The sequence below is a fragment of the Danio rerio genome, chromosome 11 (genome assembly GCF_049306965.1).
Source record: "Danio rerio strain Tuebingen ecotype United States chromosome 11, GRCz12tu, whole genome shotgun sequence".
NCBI classification, from domain to species: domain Eukaryota; kingdom Metazoa; phylum Chordata; class Actinopteri; order Cypriniformes; family Danionidae; genus Danio; species Danio rerio.
The window spans coordinates 26926736-26951924 of NC_133186.1; the positions used below are offsets into that span (position 1 = coordinate 26926736).

The window sequence follows — 25189 nt, forward strand, 5'->3', positions numbered from 1 at the left end:
CTGAATAAGTGGAAAAGCATAAACACGAGTATTGAGCGTTAGATGGCGACAAAGTGGGGCACATAAAGGCAGTTGAAAGTAGCTGTTCAGCCTCCTTTCCTCTGGATGGAGCCATTATGGTTATGAAAGCGCCAATGATTCTCGAATGGCAACATTTCATCGTTTCATAGTCCCTCCCTGAACGTGCATTGGCGCGCTGTGCATCCTTCCGTCGGCTCCCCGGTCATCTCTCCGTTAGCCTCGGCAAGACTGGCGAAAATATGGCGGGTATGAGCGCGTCGGGCCCCGGCCCGGTTTCGAGTCTCGACCAGGTGGACAAAGGATTGAAGGAGACTCTGATAGACGCGCTGAACGCCATTCTGTCCCCGGTGCAAGAAGTGCGAGCGGCGGCGGAGGAGCGCATTAAAGTGCTGGAAGTGACGGAGGGTAAGAACTGACATGAGATGCAGCCACAACATGCATGACACCATGTGAAGAGCACAACTATTTAACACACAGACCTTGCTGGACTTTGTTTCACAGTTCAAATGCTGATTTTGTTGTGTGTTTTGGCCGTGGTTATAATTCATGTACTTACGATGCATTGTTAAAAATATTGAATGGAATTATGAGGCGAAGTGTGCAGCCGATTTCAACATGTTCCCGCATTTGTAACTTGATGGTTGTTCAGTCATAAGGTAAATAATACGAGTGTGAAGTTTAGCTGTGCTCTTCTACATCAAGTTAGTTTCACTTTTGCACTCGTTTTCCTAACTTTATGGTTATAAAAACGCCTTTCTAAATGCAATTTCCAAGTTATTGTTCCCGCCCAACTCACTCTGTTTCCTCATGTTTATGTTGCTCCAAAACTATATCACTTTTACATATATTTTATTGGTCTATTTTCAGTCTGACAGCCTCAAAAAACATTTTATTGTAAAGAAATATCCATACAATTAAAGTGAATGGTGATTCATTTTTGTGTTTCACGAAAGAATATGGTCAGTGGTTAGATTTTGGATAAACTACCCCTTAAATGTTCTGTTTTATTAATATTTTATCATAGCAGACCTCTTCATCCTTTTATTTCGCTTTCTAATTACAATGCCAAAACACAGCTGACCACTTGAGGATTATTCTAGTGTCCATGTTAATATTAAGTCCAAATACCCACTATCATGATGGTTACATCACCCAGTATTTTTAAAGTTGCTTTATTGCTTGGAGTTTTGTGGCTGTTTCATCATCTTTATTTGGGGAGAAAGAGCAGAATCCTCTTTATTTTCACTGATTGGGAATCTGTAGCGTTGACTAAAGGAATAAAATGTATAAATATAGAGATCAGTAATGGAAAAAGGTGAATGCATTAATAATGATAAGGATGTGTTTTGTATGTTGACTTTAAGTGAGAAACATGTCTCTTTAGTACTCATGCTAAAGACAGTGCTGTTCAATATGTTTGGAGGAATGAGCCATTTTTTGTGGATAAAAGACAGTCAAAATAGCTAAACATTTATTTGAAACCTTTTGTTTTATAACAGGTATATACAAAAAACCTTCACTATTACTTTTGAACAATTAAGTACATTCTTAATAAAAATAACAAATAGACCCCAAATCTTTGCGAAGTGTGTCTTTGGACCGCAAATCTAATTGCTTAAAGTAAAGTGATTTGAAAAATAGATTATTTGTATGCAATTTCTATTAATAAAAGTGTTAATTTCTTCTTAAAATGACACCGTCTCCAAACTTTTGAACAGTCGTGTATCTATGGACTGTACACTGTATGCTTTGTTTAGGAAAAAAGCACATAATTGCAGAATTACCCTTGAAAGTCAGTTGTTCAGTGGGTTGTGGCCTCTCTCATGGATCTGCTGTGTGTTTGGTGTCAGCAGTAACATTGTCTGTTGGCTACTAGCCTCTTATTGAACTAAATCCATGGATGATGAAATATGATGATAGCAGTGTTGTGTGACTTGCATCTAATGCATTTTAGTTCACACCAAAATGCAAATTTTATTGTGATTTACAGTCCAACAGTTGCAGTTGACTTTAGTTAAAGAACATTTTTAGATAAAACCGTGGCCCTTAGTTATTCATATATTGTTAGTCAAATCTACCAGGACTTTTTGATGGTCAAAAACATATAGAGCTGTAACAAAATTTTCTTAAGCTAAATTCATTAGCTCATGCACAATCTAATCCTTTAGCTTTGTTAGAAGTCAATATCTCACTAGAATTGATTTTGTTTTGCCTGTATGTTTTTTTTTTTTACTTTTTTCTTTTTACTTAGTTCCACTGATTAGGGTTTTACATTTATTAAGCATCAAGCACTGAGAACATTTCCAGCTAAAAATCTTTTTAATCTTTATATGTGGGTAAACTATCAACTTTCTGTTGATCAGCATAGAGCTTGTAAATTACTTTTTTTTTATTTTTTTTACTTTGTTTTGTTTTGCTAATTGTTATTTTTGGTCTCACGCAGGAAGTGACCTAATATTTTTGCTCCTGTTTTTGTAGAGTTTGGAGTTCACCTTGCAGAGCTCACAGTCGACCCACACGGAGCACTCGCTATTCGCCAAGTAAGACTTGATATCTGCATTTAACAGCATTTATTAAAGTCCGCATGAACCGGAAGTTGACTAAATTTCAGTTTGATGATGTAGTTCCAACTGAAAAGAGATGATTAGTAGGGGTGGAGCTTTCTATTTTCTTATCATTCTCTCATAGCAAACTATCAGTAAGGTGGGCATGGTCAGGAACATTTTGTCTGAAGCATAGATTATAAAAGATATGGACGTAGTGTCCGTGACGTCACCCATAGGTTTCTGAAGAGCGCAAATGAAGTTACAAGTCAAGTGGGCGTGGCCAACTGGCACCATCACTCCAACTAGACGAGACAACATCAGAGGAAATGCAGAGGAGAAAAGTGGTCAGTCGCCACCAGACCTGAGATCCCTCTCTCATACCCACAAATTCCTCTGAATGGAGGAGGACATCATTAAAGCATATAAACTATTAGCCCAAGCTGCGATGACGGCCCTTTCCCACCTCCACCTCAAAATCTTTTGAAAGTTGGGCGAACTTGTAACTTTTGCTTTTTGTCGCTATTAATACACGCACTGCGGGCTACACATAGAACAACTTTATTCTCTCCAACACCAGTGCGTACACGGGCAGAGGCTACATCGTTAATTATACACACACACACATCAGGACCATACCATTACATAAACTGCATGGGGGGTAAATCTGGACTAAACCATTCAATGCTTATACTACACTTCACATATTTCGCAGAGCTAAAAACAAGACAATATCTTCCATCGTGGCTAGTGTGACGCAGATGCTAAATCTCGCTTTTATGCATGCGCGACATCGTAAATTGTTTGACAAGTGTAAACGCATGAATTGGATATGGCTCACAATTAAAACAACGTATTAACAGACAGCCAAACAAATCGGATATTTGCAAAAAATCGGAATTGGGCATCAAGACCCGACAGTGTACATGGTGCCTTTGTCTGGCTTTTCTTTGGGAGAAACGCTTAATACTTCATTACCTGCGACTCGTTTGTGTTTTGAACACATGTGCTTGGTTGTATACTATATCAATAAAGCGTTCAGTGTTTAAAAAAAAACAGTTTCAATGCATTGACCCACTAAGCATTGTTCTTGACGTTTTTCTACAGGGCGAATGTAAATGCCAGACTATTTATGAAATCTAGGCATTAAACTGTATGACAATGTTTAAGATGATAAACAGCCTACAGCTAATCAATCTGTCAGATTCTGAGGTGCATTGCAGTTCTAAAGAAAATGATAGAAATTATAATTTAAATAAAATAATGTGTATGTATATATATATATATATATATATATATATATATATATATATATATATATATATATATATATATATATATATATATATATATATAGTAAGAATTCCACTCACTTGGGAAATGGATGCCACGTGAAAGGTTTGTGAGCACAATAAAGTGCCCATAGTATGCCATATTAACTGATAATTGTTGGAAATAATTCCAAAAAGCAGCTGACTGTGTAAAGCCACATAAAACAAAACAAAAATACGATGTATATGCAGAGTTCAGCGGCTAATCAGCTGGAATCAGCTGTGGTGAAGTGACGACGATAAGCAAGACCTAGCTGTCACTCAAGTGGCCCCCTTAATTATGCAGTCTTAATATAATATAATATAAACTAAATGGATGAGTTATTAAAAAACCCTCCTCACAGTTGTCATGAAGTGTAATATTAGCTAGATACACCAAAATCGTTCTTTGTATCAGGCTGTAAACACTTTTTTCTGCTGTAAAGTTGTCCATTTTAACAGTGGGGTTAGTAGAAATTTGCTCTTATGTAGTCAAAACTAGTGGAATTTCGATGAATTGCAGTTTCAGTTACTTCTAAATTAGCTTCATGAGGGAAAGCGGGAGGTTGCCGCTTGGTCTGAAGCTGTCAAACTGACGTCAAGAGAGAAAAACCACCACTCCAAACGCAAATGGTCAGACTTTGATTGAAGATTACCAAAAAAATTACCAAAAACCTTTTGTTCACTGGATTAACTTGCACAGATTACTTGTTCACCTAAAGGATGACAATGTGCGCTAATAAAATAAACAGTATATATTTTTGATTTCACACAAACTTTTACCAAATAAACAAACCATTGTTAATTTTGCTAAATGTGTTTGCTGTATTTCGTTTGCAGTTGGCCTCTGTCATATTAAAGCAGTATGTGGAGACCCACTGGTGCGCCCAGTCAGAAAAATACAGGCCTCCAGAGACGACAGAATGGGTAAGAATCACATATTTAGATCCAAACATTCATGATTAATGGAGATATAGTAATATTAATTGCTCTTTCTGCTCAGGCCAAAGCTGCGATCCGTGAGCTGTTGCCCAGTGGTTTGCGGGAGGCTATCAGTAAGGTACGCTCCAGCGTGGCCTACGCCCTTTCGGCTATTGCACACTGGGACTGGCCTGAAGCTTGGCCTGGGCTCTTCAAGCTCCTCATGGACATGCTGGCCAGTGGAGATGTCAATGCTGTACACGGCGCCATGAGAGTCCTGACGGGTAATGATTTGAAGCACATCTTCTTCAAATTCACAATAAGTGATCCTGTTTTGGTTTTAGGTAAGTTATCATGTTGTGTTTCATAGAATTTACTCGAGAGGTGACCGATGTGCAGATGCCGGATGTTGCTCCTGTCATTTTGCCTCAGATGTACAAGATTTTTACCATGGCAGAGGTATTATACTTGGCTCATATTTACATTGTAGTTTTTTTGTAACTTATGAAACTAACAAAAGTGGGGTTGGGTGGTGTTCATTGCTTTTGCAGGTTTATAGTATTCGCACTCGATCCAGAGCAGTTGAGATCTTTACAACATGTGCCAATCTCATCTGTGCGATTGATGAAGTAGCAAAGGTAAAGATTTAGTGAATTGCTTCGGTTAAAATGTAAGAGAGAGTGAGCAAGAGACATTTTTACATTTATTTAGGTTGGATGCAGAAAATTGGTTAAAATGACAGTACATTTTATAATTTATTAGGAATGTCACAAAAGGGATTCTTTAAAAAATAATAGTCTTGCAAAATAAAACCCATCATCATTTCAGTAAAAGTAATTATAAAAACTATTTTTTTAGTATTCATATTTTTTCTTGAGCACCAAATCAGCCTATGACAATTGCATTACAGCTATAGTGCTCAGCGTAATTAAGTACACCCCCTTTTGAAAATGAATATTTTTTTTATCCATTTCTCAGTGAATATAAGCAATGTATTTTGGTCCATTTAAACAAAACAGATTTATTAAACAGATATATTTATTAAATAATATTTTATTCACCATTATCAAAGATAATACAATTAAATTCAAGCAAAATATCACAAAAAAAATTACAAACTACAAAACTTCAACTAAATTTTTCAACTTTTTTTTGCTTTTCTTGATTTTTTGTCTTTAAATTTGTATTTAATATTTTTCTATAACATATACATTTGGATGTACTACTTTTTGGACCGTTATTGTTAGTTATTTAGTTCCAGATTTGGCTTCAGTACTGACTAATGTAATGTACAGTATATGCACAAAGATAACATTGTATAGCTTCCTATTAAAATATGAATTTAAAAGATAAATTTGTGAGGGGTGTACTTAAATATGCTGAGCACTGTACAAATTACTTAAATTTTGTAATTATTTAATGATTAGGTCCGTAAATTTTGATGTTTGTGAGCAAAGAAATCTTTTAACCCTTTGTAGGGGACTCTGTTTTTACTCATTGGTTTCATAAATAAGTATTTCAATGTTTTGTTTATGGAACAATCAATGCCAAAGCTATTGAATTAAAAGGCTTGTTGAATAGCACAAACTTTAAATTAATCCACTAAATTAACAACTGCTTGCATTTTAATGACTTGAATCGCTAGGGTTTGTATTTTTAAGTCCTGAAATTTAACATAACTGTTTATTTGAGCTGTGAATATTTCAACTAAAATATTTCAAAGCATGCTTTCATAATATATGTTATAATCAATGTCAATGAAGTTACCATATATAGTTCTTTGCCCAATAATGGGTTAAAAACATAAAATGGTTTATGAACTCAAAAGTTTTGAATATGTTTTACTGTGTAAAATTTATCTATCTCAACTAAATAAACACAATTTTGCCATCAAAGTGTTTATTTTTATTTTTCTCAATATGTTTCACCATGTTATAACTAAAGTTTACATATCAAACATATTATCAGGGGCGGATTAGCCAATATGCGATTTAAGCAGCCGCTTAGGACCCCGGGAAATTAGGGGGCCCTGACTAATGACAAGAAGCCTATATTAATCGTATAGCTTTTTTTTTTATCAATTTTCTTTCATATGTTGTAAAATTTGTCCATATTCATTTCGATGTTAAACTCATTACTTCTTTTCAAACCAGGGCCCACATAAACAGTACTGCCTATACAAATATTAAAAACTAAAATCAAATATGGCTAATTAACTGTACATACTGTAGTTTGTAAACTTGTTTTTGTATTTGTGTATGTATTGTATTTAATTGTACATTAATAAGATAAAGGTTTCACTTTAAAATATATTTTTAACATGCAGATTATTTACAAAAAAAAATAGCTCTACAGAGAAAAAAATATCTATACTGAAAGACCGTGTTTTGAGTTTTCTTAGGGCACTCAAATCACCAAGTCTGCCCCTGCCCGCTATTGATGTTTAATACAGTTTTACTTGGTTTCAGGGTGCTGCCAACGCTCTGATCTTCCCTGTAGTCCAGCAGTTCACAGAAGCCTTTATACAGGCCCTGCAGATCCCAGATGGTCCAACTTCCGATAGTGGCCTGAAGATGGAAGTGCTGAAGGTAACAAACCACCCCGTCATGACTAGCTGTTTCACCTAATGATGTTAATGTAAATATGTGTTGTTGTCTACTCATAGGCAGTGACGGCATTGGTGAAGAACTTCCCCAAACCCATGGTGTCCTCAATGCAACAGATTCTTCCTATTGTGTGGAACACGCTGACAGAGAGTGCCTCTTTATATCCTTTTATTCAAAACTTTTACGAATATTAGAATCTCTAACATGTTCATCAGTTATTTAAATACCATTTTCAAGGACTTTTCCCTAACCTAATGTGAACTTATGTGAGAACTGAGGTCAACTACACAGAAGAAGTGGATGATCCAGTTGACTCTGATGGTATGGGACACTTTATTTTTGGAATTGATTGTCAATGAGTGTGTTTACATGCATGATTTTTAACCCGATTGTGTTCATTAAAGTGATAGTTCACCCAAAAATAAAAATTATGTACTCATCTTCCACTCATTCCTTACTGTTGAACACATATATTTGATATTGTGAAGAATGTTGGGAAAAACATCCATTGACTTTCATAATATTCAAAAGCTGCTTTTTTAAGCATTCTTTACAAAATCTTAATTTATATTTGTGTTTCAGCAGAGGAAATTTATAATAGTTTAAAGAACCGCTTGATTCTGAGTTAATAGTGAGGAAATTTTTATATTTGGATGAACTCTCGCTTTAAACTGACTATGTGATTGTGTAAATGGCTTGACCGTTATGTTAATGGTTTAACATAAACTGATTGTCAGCTAAATGTTTTAACTTTTTACTGATTCTGCCCAGCATAAATAAAGCATCAACCTGCTTTCTGACGCTATAATAAAGTGTGCATGTGTGATAGGAATGCATCTTTACTGCAGATTTAAGCACATCCAGATCGAGCTGACATTCTCTTGTAAGGGAGGTGGTAATATACCTCAGTTTCATATGCTTTCTTGACCTAAATAATGATAAAAGTGTGTTTTCATCATCTCATGCAGCAGAAGTAGAAGCTGTGCAATCAAAATGCTGCATCTTGAGATGCTAATATATGAGCTGTGAGTTTCCTGCTAACATGTTGCAATACTCCTATTCAGTTTTTGATGTTTTATTTATAACCAACATAACAAATGAAAGGCTCAGAGTTCGTTATGCAAACGATTACATTCTGACATCACTGTTTAGGAAAAAAAACTAATTTCTTAATTAAGTTTTGTAAATGCTGTGTTTTCATGCATTGTTGGGCTATTGGTTGCATCTAAACTGCGATAATGGGTTATTGCAAGCTGATATGTGACCTTGGACCACAAAAGCAGTCAAATACAGGTGTATTTGTGTTAAAAGCCAAAAGTGTTTTGTTCAAGTCAAAATAATCTATTTATATTACTTTTAGTCATTTAGCAGATGCTTTTATCTTAAGCGGCTTACAAGTGAGAATAATAGAAGCACATCAATTCCTCAGAGAGTAGCAGTATATAAATGTTATAAGTCCAAGTTACTATATTTGTTAGTCTGTTTTTATGGCAAAAATTCTTAGAATATAAAGTCAAAGTGACGTTTCATGATGCAATTTTAAAAATTTAATTGCATAAGTGTATCAACTTAAATTTGGATCAGTAATATGCATTGCTAAAAAATCTTTTGAACAGCTTTAAAGGTGATTTATATATATAGGGGTGCAACGGTTCAATCTACTCACAGTTTAATATGTATCATGGTTTAAGGATCACGTTTCAGTACGGTATGGTTTGTGCAATGCTTAGAGAAAATGCCTACAGAACAATTCAAAGAACAATAAACATTTATTGGTTAACAAACACCTGACAAAGCAACAGCTTCACACATATGATTGTAGATTTGCATGTTCTAGCATTAATTAAATAAAAGTAGAGCATTTTGGAAATTGTATGTTCAAATAAATAGCTTAAGAAAATAAAGAGATAAAGCTTAAATTTTATTTTCTTCTATTTTGCATCTCGACTCAACAGTCTCAGCTAATTATGCAGATAATATTTGTCAACACATCTTAATTGAGTACATTCAAAGTATTGATTACTTCTGTTTACATGCTTGCATTACCAAGGCAATAACACATTTTTATTTATGATTTTATTATGAATCCAGAGAGCTCTGTTTCACTTACCAGCACCATCGTAGTGAATGAAAAAAGAGGGAGGATTTGGCTCTTATCTCTTAATTAAGCGGAATCAGTCAGTCGAAAAATAAACTTTTCTTAGTAGACAGCGGGTTAACAGAGTGAATAGCGGGAGTGATGTATACACAGTGAATAGTGCAAGAACACTCACTAGGAGCGGGACTGAAGTAACAGACCTGTTGTATGTCTGTGTTTATATGGAACGCTCCTGGGTCTAGACACGGACCTTGATTCACCTGTTAGTGACCACTGATCTTTGCAACAACAACAAAAAAACTGCATTCTTTGTTTTTGTGTCTGTCTGAATTAACATCGAGTATCTGTTGAAACACTGATGGCAATTTCAAATAGTTGCATCTCAGCCAAATAATATCCTGAACAAACAAACAAAAAACAATATGTCAGTGGAAAGCTTATTTATTCATCCTTCATGTCCTGTATAAACCTTAATTTTCAAATTAAATTAACCCTAATGTCCAGTTTTGTGGTCCCAGGCTCACATATTGGTGAGTTATCAGTGTATTGGTGTGCATGTAAATGTGAGCTGTTGTTTTCACAGGTGAGGTCCTTGGCTTTGAAAACCTCGTCTTCAGCATCTTTGAGTTTGTCCACACACTCTTGGAGAACAAGAAGTTCAAGAGCACAGTGAAGAAAGCTTTACCGGAACTCATCTATTACATCATCCTTTACATGCAGATCACGGAGGATCAGGTTTGTGGGAGGTGTCAGTGTGTGTTGTCTTTTTATACACGTGTGTAAATATATATATATATATATATATATATATATATATATATATATATATATATATATATATATATATATATATATATATATATATAGCTTTTATCTTCACATTCAAATCCATCTCACAGATCAAGGTGTGGACGGCCAACCCACAGCAGTTTGTCGAGGATGAGGATGATGACACGTTCTCCTATTCGGTTCGGATATCAGCACAGGATCTGTTGCTGGTGAGAGCGTTGGGAGTTTGTTTGTGGATGTTTGAATGTTCTCCTTTTTTTTTTTTTCTTCATCTCTAATGCTTGCTTCTGTCTATCAGGCTGTTGCTGCTGAATTTCAGAACGAGAGTGCTGCAGCTTTAGCGGCAGCCGCAACACGACACCTTCAGGAGGCAGAGCAAGCCAAGAACACTGGCAGTGAGCACTGGTAAACACAAATGCTGCTTTCAAAAATATCAGTGGCTCTATTTTAATACATTCTCAATTTGATGAGTTAATATGGAATCCTAAAGAGCACCGGTGTGTTTTAATTGGAATAGACATGAATTTATATCAAAGAGTGTGCTGATTAGATTGCTTACTGCGATTTGTGTAATTGTTTAGTCAGCCTTTATCTCTGTATTTTTGTGTATATATGCAACATACACTGTGTATATAATTGACGGCAAAATTATTAGCCCTTGTGTGAACAGGGTTTCTGTGGAGACTTAAAAATACATTTCAAAAGCTAAATTTTAGGCCTTAAAAGGTCTTAAATTTACTGAAATATTGTTTTAAAGGTCTTAAACAAGTCTTAGTTTGCATATGTCCCTTTCTCCAATCACCAACAATCTGTCTCAAAAAAAAACTTTTAACCAAACTCTCTTTACCAATGTTTTTTTTTAGAAGAAGAAATTGTTTTAAAATTGTTCTTGTATACAACTATGGTTTGCTTGTTTTTACACATTATTTAAAATATGCGGCCAAGAAATCATCATGATTGGGGCATCATGGTGGCACAGTGAGTAGCACGATAGCCTCACAGCAAGAAGGTCGCTGGTTCGAGCCTTGGCTTGGTCAGTTGGCATTTCTGAGTTTGCATGTCCTCCCTGTGTTCACGTGAGTTTCCTCTGGGTGTTCCCCTACAGTCCAAAGGCATGCAGTACAGGTGAATTGAATTGGCTAAATTGGCTGTAGTGTATGTGTTTGAATGAGAGTGTATGGATGTTTTTTAGTGATGGGTTGCAGCTGGAAAGACATCTGCTGCGTAAAACATATGCTTGATAAGTTAGTGGTTTATTCTGCTGTGGCGACCCCTGATGAATAAAGGGTATAAGCCGAAAAGAAAATTAATGAATGAATGAATTGTTTTGGAATGAGGCAAGTAAACTTTAGGGCTATTGGATAAATCTTTAGTGTTTAGCCCTGTGTTGGTCTGAAATTTCATTTATAACTGTCTTAAAGAGTCTTAAATTGGACTTTGTAAAACCTGCAGAAACCCTGGTTTCATTTCCTTTTTTAATTATTTACAAACTGATTTTTAATAAAAAGAAGATTATTTTAAGCAGAATAGTTTTAGTAACTAATTAGTAATAACTAAATTTTTGTCTTTGCCATAAAGACTATTTTTAGATGCGTTATTAGATATAGTAAGTGTAGCGGTTGACCCAAAGATAAAGCTTTTGCAGATGGCAATACTAGTGACTCGTCAATCATCTTGCATGTGCATCTTGTTTATTTCCTTTATTGCAAATTTAACAAATGTTAAGACAAAACAAAAAGGATGAATTATATGATTCTATCAACAAACAAATAAGAGCTCCCTCACTTACCCCCTTGCTCCTCTAGCCACTCCCTGGAACGGGTTTTTTAAGTAATGACACTCATGTTTTTCGTTAGTCACATGACATCACACATTATACATAATATTTACACGGTTCTTATAGTAAGATCTAGTATTCAGCAAGTTTGGTTAGTTATGCTGGTTAATTTTTGGACAACAGTGGTTTATTCTGTAGGCAATCTAAAAAATTTATTTCTTGTAGGGTCTAATAATATATATTTTTAAACTGCGGTTATTTAAGCAAAACTAAAAGAAGTTAGATTTTCTCCAGAAGCAAAGAAAAATAGGAAATACTGTGATGATTTTTAAAAAAATATATATATTGAATGAAATCACATTGCCCATGCTACATTTATAAAAGAAAATTGATATTTAGTGCTAACTCAATATAAAAGCCAGTTTGTACTGTATTCAATCTATAGAAGTGAATTGAATTTGTGAGTGAATTGAATCAATTACTTATGAAACAGATGAAAACATGAAATATGTGTCCCGTCATAGTTAAAGGGTTCCCACAATTATTGAAAGTAAAATAGCTTAAATTTTTAGAAATCTTTATTCCAGGGTTAGAAAGTATTTAAAAACAAACATATGTCATATAAATATATGGATAATAGTAGTATTACCAGTATTTAATTTAACTTTAAATACAATAAAGATTTTCATAGCGCTACACATGCTGGGGGCAATTAAAAAGGTGCTTCATTTGAAAATAATGGTGCTTTAATAGTCTTGAATGTGTTCATGAACGAGCGGGAACCCTGTAGTAAAATAAACACATCTTACATTCTATCACAAGCAAACTTGTTCTTTTATTGTTTTGCTTCACATCAGTGTCTCTCCGCTGTTATGCAGGTGGAAGGTGCATGAAGCTTGCATGCTGGCGCTGGGATCAGTCAAAACCATCATCACAGAGAATGTAAAGAATGGTCGTGTGCAGTTCGATATGCATGGATTTCTTGCCAATGTCATCCTCGCGGACCTCAATTTACCTGGTAGCCTCCTTTAACATATTCCTTTTGATCGTACAACTTTAAACCACCCAAGAACAAAGACCGGATCTCATCCATGTGTTATTTGATTTCCAGCAGCCTCTCCGTTCCTGCTGGGTCGGGCCTTATGGGCAGCCAGTCGATTCACTGCAGCGATGTCTCCAGAGCTCATTCAGCAGTTCCTGCAGGCCACCGTGAGCGGGTTACACGAAAGCCAGCCACCCTCTGTTCGCATCTCTGCCGTCAGAGCTATCTGGGGGTGAGACTTCTGTTTCCACTTCATTTAATAGTTTGCAGAAACTGTGGTTTTATTTGCACCTCTTTGTTTATATTCTACTAATGCACAATAAATAGTTTTAGCACTGAATGTCGCAATGAATGCACACACAAAAATGTTAATATGTGGATTAAACCAAATAACCAACTTATTATTATTGTATTTGTATATATTGTTGTTATTATTGTTAAATACTGCCTTAAGTATTAATTTGCAATGCTATTCAAAGGTTTTTGGCAATAATTATTATTTCTAAAATACTTTAGTATGGCTGTTTCTAAATGAAAATTATTACACATAATATTTCTCTTTTACATAACAAACACTTTTTATTAATATAATTTTCAGTCAATGTAAGCAAGCACTAAGAACTGTTTTCATTGCATTAATGGAAAAAAAGAAATTCGAGCACCATATCAACATATTAAAATATTTTCTTTAAAAATTATGATGATTAAAAGGATTTTATTCAAATAAGTCTAAAGTATTTAATAGGGTTGGGTACCAAAACCCGGTGCTATGTAACCAGTGTGCACCGGACCAAAGTAGCATATGAATTTCGGTGCCTAATTTCAGTGCCACTGGTACTCCGGCAAGGACGTAAGAAGCAACAAGAGGTACATCAAAGGCACACATAGATATGCGTTGTCACACCATCTCTTAACAACTTTGAGAGACACCGTCTGTGATGCTTGGCGTTCGTTCTTGTAACATATTTGCGAGATAACGTAAAACATCTTGGCGAAGGAACGCAAAAACTTTCAAAAAAAAGTTTACCTATCATTTTTTTTTTTTCTCCCACAAATTTTTTTTTTCTTCCACTCTTTTTTTTTTTTTTTTTTTCTCCACCATCAATCCCTTCCGGGTTTCCGTAGACACCTGTCACAAAATACAAAGATTTTTTCTTTCCATGGCAGGTTGTTTCAAATTTCATTAAAACAACATCTTCCATCAGACCTTACTTTATATTCTCACCCAATACCTCAGTTTGTCAAGGAAACATGCATGAAATGTTCCTGAATGAAAGGAAAACTGCGGAACTGCAGTTATGATCAAAAAAAATTAAACACTCCAGAGGAAACATGGATAGCCTGGTGGGGCAATGATGTTAATCAATCTACAGTATGTGCCATTACTTGTAAAACGGGATCATAAAAGTAACATTCAAAAAGCAACTTATGAAAACACCTCAATCATATTATTGTCTTATTCAGATTAAACCAAGTCATTAGATTTCATGGTGTTCCCTGACTTTGATGACAGCTTTGTCACAGGTTAGTAGTAAGCTCATGTAATGTTAATTGCATTGCGCAAATCTTAAAAAAACAAACAAATGATCAAAAGAAAAATATTAACGCAATTCAATTCAAATAAATAAAGTATGTATTGATGCATACTTTATACTTTAATTATCTTGTTTAATTTATTTTTTTTGTCAAATAAAAGATTTTTTTCTAGTGTCGTTGCCCCATAAATTTGTGGATCAAAAGTATCTGCTCAGATCGTTTTGGCACCGGTAGCGTTTTAAAAGTATTGATTTAGCACCGGTATCGAAAAACCCCAAATGATACCCAACCCTAGTATTTACATCACAGGAAGAAATAGCATTTTAATATATTAAAATACAGCTATTTTAAAATTACTTTTGCATTTTCACCAAATAAATTCAGCCATGCTATGGTAAAATGAAAAAGAAATCTTACTGACCCCAGTCTTTTTTTTTTTTTCTTAAAATTAATTTTCTTTTATTTTAAAGTGACTTAAACAAAATATTCTTTTTAACTCTATCTGTTTTACAGTTACTGTGATCAGCTAAAGCTATCAGAGAGCACTCACGTCCTCCAGCCATTCCTGCCCAGTGTTTTGGAAGGCCTGGTTCAGTTGGCGGCTCAGTTCAGCTCTGAAGTGCTCACGTTAGTCATGGAGACCCTCTGTATTGTTTGCACTGTGGATCCAGCTTTCACTACGAGTGCTGAGAACAAGATTTGCCCGCTCACCATTGCCATCTTCCTCAAGTACAGTAATGGTAAGATCATTTTATAGTCAACATCCATTATCATTAGTATATTAGAAGATTATCATGTCCTCTTTTCCTGCTCTGTTAGATCCTGTCGTAGCATCTTTAGCGCAGGACATCTTTAAGGAGCTTGCCCAGATTGAAGCCTGCCAAGGACCCATGCAAATGCGCCTCATTCCTACTCTCGTTAGCATTATGCAAGCGCCGCCTGATAAAATCCCTTCAGGACTTTGTGCTGTAAGTTAAACTCATTACTTTGTTCTTCCTCTAACTGTATTTAACATCAGCATATTTTTGTCATAAGATTTTTCAAGTCTCTCCAAAAAATACTGATGGTTCCGAAATATATAAGTCTAAATTGCAAGTTATAAAATCTTATTCTGAGGGGGGAAAAGAAAGACTTGAAAGGATAAGTTTAAAGAAAAGTTGAAAGCAACAATATTTTGATTTGATCTAAATATTTTTAGATATTTGGTCTAGAAACAAGACAAAGCAAAGTAAGTAAAGCATTTTTTGCTTTGTGAATTTATTTTTTGTTATTATTTATAATTTAATTCCTAAATAATGTTAGACTCCATAGAAAACCATCAAATATTGTTTTTCAAACCATTTAATATAACTAATATAATATTTCCCATATTGCAATATTTAATGCAGAAAATTAAAATATAGCAATAATTTTTTTTAATATTGTGCAGCCCTAATTCATGCAGTGTTATACTAAACTGACTCCTGGAGATGTGCTGAATAGTGTGAAAGCATCAAAATGTCAATTTTGTATCTGTAACTTGCCTGTAAATCATTCTTTCTTTTCGCTGCTGAATTTTTAATGTTATGAGACTGCAATATTTATCAGGACACACTTTTAAAAATGTATTTACGGGTCCAGAAAAACATGTAGTTTTATCAAATCTTTCATGAAACTGTATTTATTTTGTCCATAACTTTTTATCTTAGTTGAAGCTGATATTATAAAATGTTTGTTTTTAGTGTGTTAGTGTATTTGTGAAGTTATATTGTGAAATATTACATATGCATCTGTTGTGTAACTGCCCATAAATGTGGTATGGCATTAAACAAACACAAGTGCTTTCTGTCAGTAATGTGTATCCTTATGCTCTTTCAGACTTCCATAGATATCTTAACTACAGTTGTTCGCAACACTAAACCTCCGCTCTCCGACATGTTGGTGTGCCAAGCTTTTCCAGCAGTGGCTCAATGTACCCTCCGCACAGATGACAACACCACAATGCAGGTAGCGGCCCGGACACAAATCTGACATGTCTTTTCAGAGTCCTCTTGTCAGTTGTTGTCTAAAGCGCATTGTCGTTGATTTTTTAATTTTTTATTTTTCTCCTCTTCAGAATGGCGGTGAGTGCTTGCGGGCCTATGTGTCTGTGGCGCTGGAGCAGATCGCCCGATGGCAGGATGAGCAAGGTCACAGTGGGCTGTGGTATGTCATGCAGGTTGTCAGTCAGCTCCTGGACCCCCGCACATCTGAGTTCACCGCTGCTTTTGTGGGTCGTTTGGTGTCCACTCTTATTACCCGAGCTGGCACTCAGTTGGCTGACCAGCTGGACCAAATACTGCGTGCTATTCTCAGCAAGATGCAGCAGGCTGAGACACTCAGTGTGATGCAGGTAATAATAAATAATTACCTGCCAGTTTTTGTTTTGTGTGTTTGCAATTTTCTTTAAAACTGTACTATAGAAACTCTAAATTGCCGATCCAGTTAAAAAAATTGCAAGTTTATCAGGGGTTGCCTCAGCAGAATTAACTGGCAAATAATCCAGCATTTGTTTACGCAGCAGATGCCCTTCCGGCTGCAACTCAGTACTGGGAAACACCCATACACTCACATTCACACATTTACACTATGGCCAATTTTGTTTACCCAATTCACCTGTACCGCATGTCTTCTGACTGTGGGGTAAACTGGAGCACCCTTAAGAAACCTACATTAACACGGAAAGAACATGCAAACTCCACAGATAAATGCCAACTGACCCAGCCAGGACTCGAACCAACAACCTTCTTGCTGTGAGGTGACAGTGCTAACCACTGAGCCACCGTGCTGCCCTTAAAAGTGCTGGTTTATATTGTGTAATTGTAACTTGAAGACACAATAACAAGTTTACGTCTCACAATTCTCAGAGAAATGCAATTTTTGAGGTGAAATGTCAGAATTATGTGACAAAGTAATTAGAATTGTGAGAATTGATTCATTTAAATGTATTTAAAAGGTTTGTGTATATATATGTATGTGTTTTGTTTATTTTTTTTTATTCAATGGTGAAAAAAATGTGCTTCCATAGATGCAGATCAATAAAATGGTTGATCGCCCTTTTACTAATTCTTCAGATCTTTTCTATTGAACCGCAATTAAATCAAATCTACTGTTTTTGTTTTATTTTGTTGCTGTTTTTGTACGGGAAAAAATATAATAATTACCTGGTCATCAAATTCTTAAAAACCCTTATTTATACAGGATACAGAAGTATATATTATGTGTTAGGTTAATTGCAGTGCTTAATTTGTGAATTGCGAGATCCCGGAACAGATCGGGGTTACGGATCCGGAATGTTACCCAAGGATGTAGAGGTGTCGCGCACAAAAGTGGAGAGCGAGGTGTGGGGGAATGCGGGGATGGCGGAGGGGTGTCAGGGACGAAAGTGAAGAGGGTTGGGGAGTCGCGGATAAAAAGTGAAAGTGAACAGAGGAGGGGCGAGGAGTGCTTTTGAGGAGGGGGATTAGAAAATGTAGGTGCCGGATAAGATTTCAGAGGTGCGGCATCCGGATCTGGCATGTTCCAGCACAAATGAAGCCCTGGTTAATTGTGTGTACATTACACATAAAGAAATATGAAAAATACTTCTTAAATATTTTAAATAACAACGGTTAAGCCATATGTAATTTAAGGAAATTGACTGTTAATTATCAACATTGTAGTAATTCAAAATAGGTATCAGGCAAAATAAAAAATAGAACTGTAAGAGGATAACAATTATTGGGTGCACTTTATATTACAGTGTCTTTATTACTGTGTAATTGTACATTTATATTACAGTATGTTACAAACACTGTATGTATAATATACATGTACAGTATATTACATGTACAGTATATTACATATTACATTTTAATTATATACATGTACAGTATATTACATATACTTACTGTGTTGGTGTTTTGTTTAGGCGTATTGCTTCTAATTATGTATCATTTATAGCAGTGTTTCTCAACCATTTCTTGGAGGACCACCAACACTCCATATTTCGGATGTCTCCTTTGTCACTCTTTTTCAGTCTCTGCTAATGAGCTGATCATCTGAATTAAGTGTGTTTGGTTAAAGAGACATGGATAATGTCCAGAGCTGGTGGTCCTCCAGGAATGTGGTTGATAGGACAGGGAATCTTATTTATACATTTATTTATTTAATTTGTAATTAACATGCTAAAACATTTAGTTCCTTGTAGTTAAAGAAAACAAAACTGTGTGGTTTACTTTAGTTTACGACTGAACCCTAGATGCAGGTATGAGATGATGTACAACAGAACAGAAATAGCAAGCTCTTAATAAACTATTTGTTCAGCATGTTATAGATGTTTGCTTGTTTTTGCATATTGAACATTAATTTTCATGCATGACAGATACTGTAGGTCTGAATTGTGCTGCAGCTGGCAGCTCAAATGAGGTGTGAAACACATTCTCTCTCTCTCTCTCTTCATTTTTCAGTCCCTGATTATGGTTTTCGCCCACCTGGTCCATTCCCAGTTGGAGCCCCTGCTGGAATTCCTATGCAGTCTTCCAGGTCCCACAGGGAAACCGGCCCTGGAGTTTGTCATGGCTGAGTGGATGAGTCGCCAGCATCTGTTCTACGGCCAGTATGAAGGCAAAGTCAGGTGAGGGTTTCCAATCTCGTCTCCAGTGTGTTTGAAGAAACCACACAGCTTTCATTGAAATAACCGTGTAAGCACTCTGTCCACAGTGCTGTCGCCTTGTGTAAACTTCTCCAGCACGGTCTGAATACAAATGACAAGCGCCTCCAAGATATAGTCGTCAAAGGAGATGAAATTTTTAATCCAGACGAGGGAATTTGCACACGTTCCAAATCAGCCAAGAGTAAGTCAATAATGTGATTTAATTGATTGATTGTGAACTGTTATTGTGTCAGATATCTGACTGATCAGTGTCTCTCAGATCCTCAGCGGTGGACCAACATTCCTTTGCTGGTCAAGATCTTTAAACTTATCGTCAACGAACTCTCTTCTGTGGTAGAGGCTAATGCAAACAGAGCAAATCCTGCAGACTGGAGCCAAGGTACATTTGTGGTACTGTTCACTACTATTGTTAGTATGATGATGGTGAAATGTGGGGATGACTAAAGCTAGCTTACTCATGTTTGCTTTGCAGACTCTGGTGGAATGTGGGATGATCTGGCGGAAGAAGAGGATGAGGAAGAGGAAGATGAAGGACTAGCCGGACAGCTTCTGTCTGATCTTATTGCTTCCAACAAATATGGTAAACGCATATATTAATACAGGTTATCCGCTGAGTCTTAAAGTCTTAAATCTCAAAAATTAAATTTTAGTGCTTAAGTCTTAAATCTACTAAAAGTTTGTGCTGTAGGTCTTAAATCTGCTTTAACAGGTCTTAGTTTTTCATTTTTCATGTATAGCTACCCAATCTGGCCATTAAAACCTATACAATCACCAACAATTCAATAAAGCTTTTAACTTTTTATATAAAAATAGCAATTAATTACTTTCCTTACAGTAGTGTTTACTTAAAAGTTCTCAATTTATTTACTGCTGAGGACACTGACCTGACCGGTTTTTTTTTTCTTTTCTTTTTTTTCTTTTATTTTTTCTTTTTTCTTTTTTTATTAAATGTTTATTTTTGTAGATTGAAGTAATTGACAGCTATGTTTTATTTTTATTTTCTATTTTTGTATTCTATTTTTGGTAAGGGCTATAGTGTTTGTAAATGGAAAATCTACAAAAAAAAATATTTAAACTAAATTATTTTTATTATTGTATTATTAGTTGTATTAAATTTTAATCATTTTTGATAGGGCAAGTGAAAATTCTTTCTTACTGGGATATAAAAAAAATCTGAGCATTTAGCCCTGTATAACTCTAAAATTTCGTTCCTAATGGTCTTAAAAATGTCTTAAAGTCTTACATTTAACTTGGTGAAACCTGCAGAAACCCTGTAATTCATTCATTTTCTTTTCGGCTTAGTCCCTTTATTAATCCGGGGTCGCCACAGCAGAATGAACTACCAACTTATCCAGCACATTTTAAAGCAGTGGATGCCCTTCCAGCTGCAGCCCATCTCTGAGAAACAACCACACACTCATTCACACTCATACACTACGGACAATTTAGCCTACCCAATTCACCTGTACCGCATGTCTTTGGACTGTGGAGAAAACCGGAGAACCCAGCGGACACGCAGGGAGAATATGCAAACTCCACACAGAAACGCTAACTGACTCAGCCAAGGAACCTTCTTGCTGTGAGGCAACAGCACTACCTACTGTGCCACTGCGTCGCCAAACTCTGTAATTACAAGGTTAAATTTGCAATTGTTCAGTCTAAAATTGCAATGTTGTTCTGTCTTTCAATATTAAGGTTGACCACAAATATAAAGTTTGTTTGTTTTTTGAAAAAATGTTAATTTCTTTAATAAATTCTTTGATAAAAACCTAAAAATTATTATACTATTATTATTACCAATTACTATAGTTAAACTATAGCATACCTTTGACTATATTGACATTTATTATTGTTGACGAGATTAAAATATAGTTTAAAAAAAAGCTTTAGGGAATTCTCACTTTTTGTTGGCGCTTTGGTAACACTGCTTGAGCACAGAAACAGCTGAAACAAAAAATAAGGCTGACTTTCATAAATACAACACGGGGGGGGAAATAAACTAACAAATGAATTAACACTTGTTGAATGCACAGTGTGTAGTTTTTGCCGCTAGTGTGCATATTCACAACAAACAAACATGTAGGTTAATGATGTCAGAACCGAGTCCTGATAAATGAGAGTTGTTGTCTTCATTGCACCCTATGGCACTCAAGTTTGTGGATGAATCAAAGTAATTAAAATGTATTATTAGGTAGTATGAAGAGTAAGAAAGGAAGTCGTCGAAATAAAACTATTCTTTGAAACATTTAGGAAAATGTGAGTGCACAAGTCGGCACAATATATCACACTTTTTGGAAAGAAAAGTTGGAGTTGAAGTTCAGTTTAGTTTGGTTTAATTTTCACTGCTGAAAGTCCAAACACTGAAAAGCAAATCCTTCAGTGCGCAGCACCACAAGCAAGTTGGTGACGACAGTGGCAATGAACTTCACCAATTGACAAAAGAGGAGGAAAAAACCTTTAGGGGCAACCAGGCTCTGTTGTGATCAACCTTTTTTCCTCTGGCCAAGCTTCCTGTGCAGAGCTGCAGTCTAGGCACCGGAGGCTGGAGAACACTGGACATCCATCAGAGTTGCAGGCTAGAAGATGCATGCCTGCGTTGGTCACCGGAGAGTGTTCAGGCTGGCCCACGAGATCAATACAAAGACTTGTCTGTTATTGGGGTCTTTCAGGAATCAGTCTCATGCTTTCCCCTCCTCCATGATCACCACACCATCTGCTCAAGATATGGCCTGGTCCAGAATTATGGAAACCCCGTGATTAAAAGTAGACTAACATAAGCGTAGATGCCGTTCAAATCATAATGTCTTTTCGGAATTGCTCCTGGCTCTGGTAGTCCTCTACAAACTCTTAGAGGATTTGGATTTCAAAGCATTTGTGTTTTATGTAGATGTTAATGAAAAAAGATGTGTGTTTAATCTAGTTTTAAATTGACAGACTGTGACTGCCTCCCGAACTGTACTAAGAAGTCTATTCCAGAGTTTAGGTGCCCAATATGAGAAGGATCTGCCTCCTAAAATTGATCTTGATATTCTGGGAATAATCAATTGTTCAGAATGAATTGAGCGTAGTGGACGAGAGGGGCTAAAATACATCAGGAGCTCGCTTTAATAAAACCAATCTAAAAATGCAAAGTGCTTGTTATTTTAAAGGCTTGTCTTGTAACAGTTGTTGTGTTTTCCCCATAGATGATGATTATTATGAGGATGATGATGATGAAGATCCAGATGCTCTGAAGGATCCGATATTTCAAATTGACCTTCAGGTAACATTGACTCATCCCCATTACCGATTTAACCAGACTTCACATCATTATCTCTTATTATAACCTGTGTACCTGCGTTTCTCTCCTCGGTTTCTCCACAGGCTTATCTGACAGATTTCCTGACCCAGTTTGCTCAGCAGCCTTGCTATAGCATGTTTTCCAGCCACTTGAATGAGGTCGAGAGAAGAGTCTTGCAGTCCATAGGTATTTGAGCTGTATCCCAAATTCCAACATCGGCTCCTTGTCCTTTGTTTCCGTCTTTACCACTCAGTCATCTTTTTTTTTTTCAAACTTGAACATTTGAGTGGCATTTCGGACGACGCTCTCGACCCACAAGCCAAAAGAGGACTAAAGTAAAGGTTTACGTGTCTCTCCCTGTGTTTTATTAAGGGAAGGGATGGACATTGAGTCTTTGGGATGTTATAAGAGCAGGGTGTGATGTGCTTTTTTTTGCATCCCAGACCTGACCGAATGGGTACATTTGAATCGGAGTTCAAAACACTACTGTGCTTTGATTGACCCGTCTGGTATGATGAATGAATTTTTCTGCAATGGGACTGGAAATGGTATAGGAACGATTTAAAAGTATGAACTGTCCATTTATACCTTCTCGCTTTATTAAGTCACAATGGTTACATAATCTTTCTGTAGAGGAAGGCAAAAAGACTTATGATGACAGATGATGAATCTGAACTTTGAAAAGAAGTTGCAACTGTTGGCGGCCTTATTAAAATTATCCATGTTGTTTGTCATTATGTGGTCTCACGAGCATGATCTTTATAGCTGCACTGTGTTGGGTAAGCATGAAGAATCATAGTGTTATCGTGGTGATTCTAGACTTATTAACACTGTAGTATGAGAACACTTTCCAAATAAAAGGCCTGGTAAGGTCTCATTTGTAATTGTATCTAGTTTTTGGAAAACTTAAGACATCTGTATGACAGTATTTTTACTGTAAAATGATAAAAATGTTAGTAACTGCCCTTAGAATTAATATACAATTTAAAACTACTACCTTCAAATTATGATAATTGTACTTAGTGACTGTAGAAACGTGTTAGATTACACATTTTAGGTAATATAAGCAATTAATTTTGACCTTATTTATCATATGGATTTGAATAGAGTTATAGATATTATAGATAGATATTTTTTCCTGTTAATAATATTTCTAAAGGAGCTGTTGACAAGGAATTAAACCTGATTTTGGTTAAAAACCCAAACAATACAAACACAAAAATAAAACAAAACAACTATGAAAAATGTTAGACTCAAGCACCTAATATTAATTTACAATGATAAAGGGCAGAGTTGCTGAAGAACTACTGTATGATTTCAGCTGCTGTCTGGGCTTTTTATGCATTTCTACACCTCACTTTCTTCATGTGTTCAATACTTTTTCTCAGTGTCATTTCCTTTTATTAGGAATAACTTAATTTGTAAACTAATTAGATTTGTTTTCTTTGCATATATGGATTTCTTTGGTTGTTACCAATATCTGGGAAAATTTCAAGTCAATAGCACCTTTAGAAATATGTTTTGTGAGAAAAATGGTGGCGTGTTTAATACTAATTTTCTCCACTGTACACTATATTGGATAAACAAAAAATTGAAAAAGAAGGAACATTAAATCCGTTTTTATCAAGATGAAGTGTATTAAACCTTGCATTACATTGGTATTTCCCAAACGTGTTTGTAAGTTGATGAAAAAAGTTCAATTATTACAATGTAAAATTAAAATAAGGATATCTTTTTTTTTATTTTATTTTTTTTTACCTCAATGTTGTATGGTCATCAGAAAACTCTGAATATGCAAATATGTTGAACTTCAGGCAACTGAAATTCCAGGTGTACCTTAAGTATATATTTCAGATGCAATGGGTTTGGCCCAACAGCAACAAAGAATCCATGCATTGCTTGAACAAACGTTAATAAACATGAATATGAAATTATGCAGCTGTAGTCTTTGAAATATATTTGATCCAATTGGTAAAGATCAGTGGATATGAAGAGAAGATGATAATAGCAATAATTCATGAGTGTAGATCATAAGTAATCTAACTAAAACATATTCAAATCTGGTCACACTTAATTTTTGGAATTTGATATGTAATATGGAGTGCATGCAATGAGTGTTAGCCAGCTTTAACCATATATCTAGTATACATTATATATTTAACCAGAGCTTGATCTATTGCTAAGCAAATTGTTCAAACATATTCGGGACTGTTTTGATTACTTTAAAGTTACATTTTATGTTATAGTCCTTGTTACACTGTAATTATACATTTAAATACTAAGTAATATTAACTGTATGTACTTACTAGGGCAATGTTCAGGGTTAGTAACATAATTAGGATTAATTTATTGTTACTAATATTGTAAATACACAAAGTAACAATGTTACCAATGTTTTCTTGTTTAACCTATTCAGGTGTTGCTACTCTACACATGACATTGATTTACAAATGTAAAATTATATGGGAATGGCAATATTAAGTAATTGAAAGGGATATTTCAACCAAATAAATGAATATTTTCATCATTTACTCGCCCTTAAATTGTTCCAAGCCTGTTTGAGTTGACAAAATATGTTAACCAGCAAGCACTGA

The 25189-nt window shown here is 35.4% G+C and overlaps 1 protein-coding gene across 2 annotated transcripts; it reads left to right on the top strand.

The window, feature by feature from the left end:
* Window positions 1-183: 183 nt before the first annotated feature.
* ipo9 (importin 9) lies at window positions 184-23479 on the top strand. Of its 2 annotated transcripts, none has more exon segments than NM_213539.1 (24): window positions 184-426; window positions 2500-2561; window positions 4715-4801; window positions 4878-5079; window positions 5166-5254; window positions 5347-5433; window positions 7264-7383; window positions 7461-7561; window positions 7664-7722; window positions 10083-10234; window positions 10399-10497; window positions 10587-10693; window positions 12944-13083; window positions 13177-13339; window positions 15157-15383; window positions 15463-15611; window positions 16501-16629; window positions 16739-17014; window positions 19110-19276; window positions 19363-19496; window positions 19575-19694; window positions 19788-19895; window positions 22501-22577; window positions 22679-23332. In NM_213539.1, coding segments are annotated over 24 exon segments (3132 nt in total). In that variant the 5' UTR covers window positions 184-260; the 3' UTR covers window positions 22790-23332.
* Window positions 23480-25189: the final 1710 nt, after the last annotated feature.

What these genes read in the sequence shown, in the direction of transcription:
- ipo9 (XM_005169283.6), top strand. Translation starts at nt 261, where the DNA reads ATGGCGGGTATGAGCGCGTCGGGCCCCGGCCCGGTTTCGAGTCTCGAC. An exon ending in CTGACAGAGAGTGCCTCTTT is followed by an intron (nt 7,562 to 7,663) that starts ATATCCTTTTAT and finishes CCTAATGTGAAC; the next exon opens with TTATGTGAGAACTGAGGTCA. An exon ending in CAGCACAGGATCTGTTGCTG is followed by an intron (nt 10,498 to 10,586) that starts GTGAGAGCGTTG and finishes TCTGTCTATCAG; the next exon opens with GCTGTTGCTGCTGAATTTCA.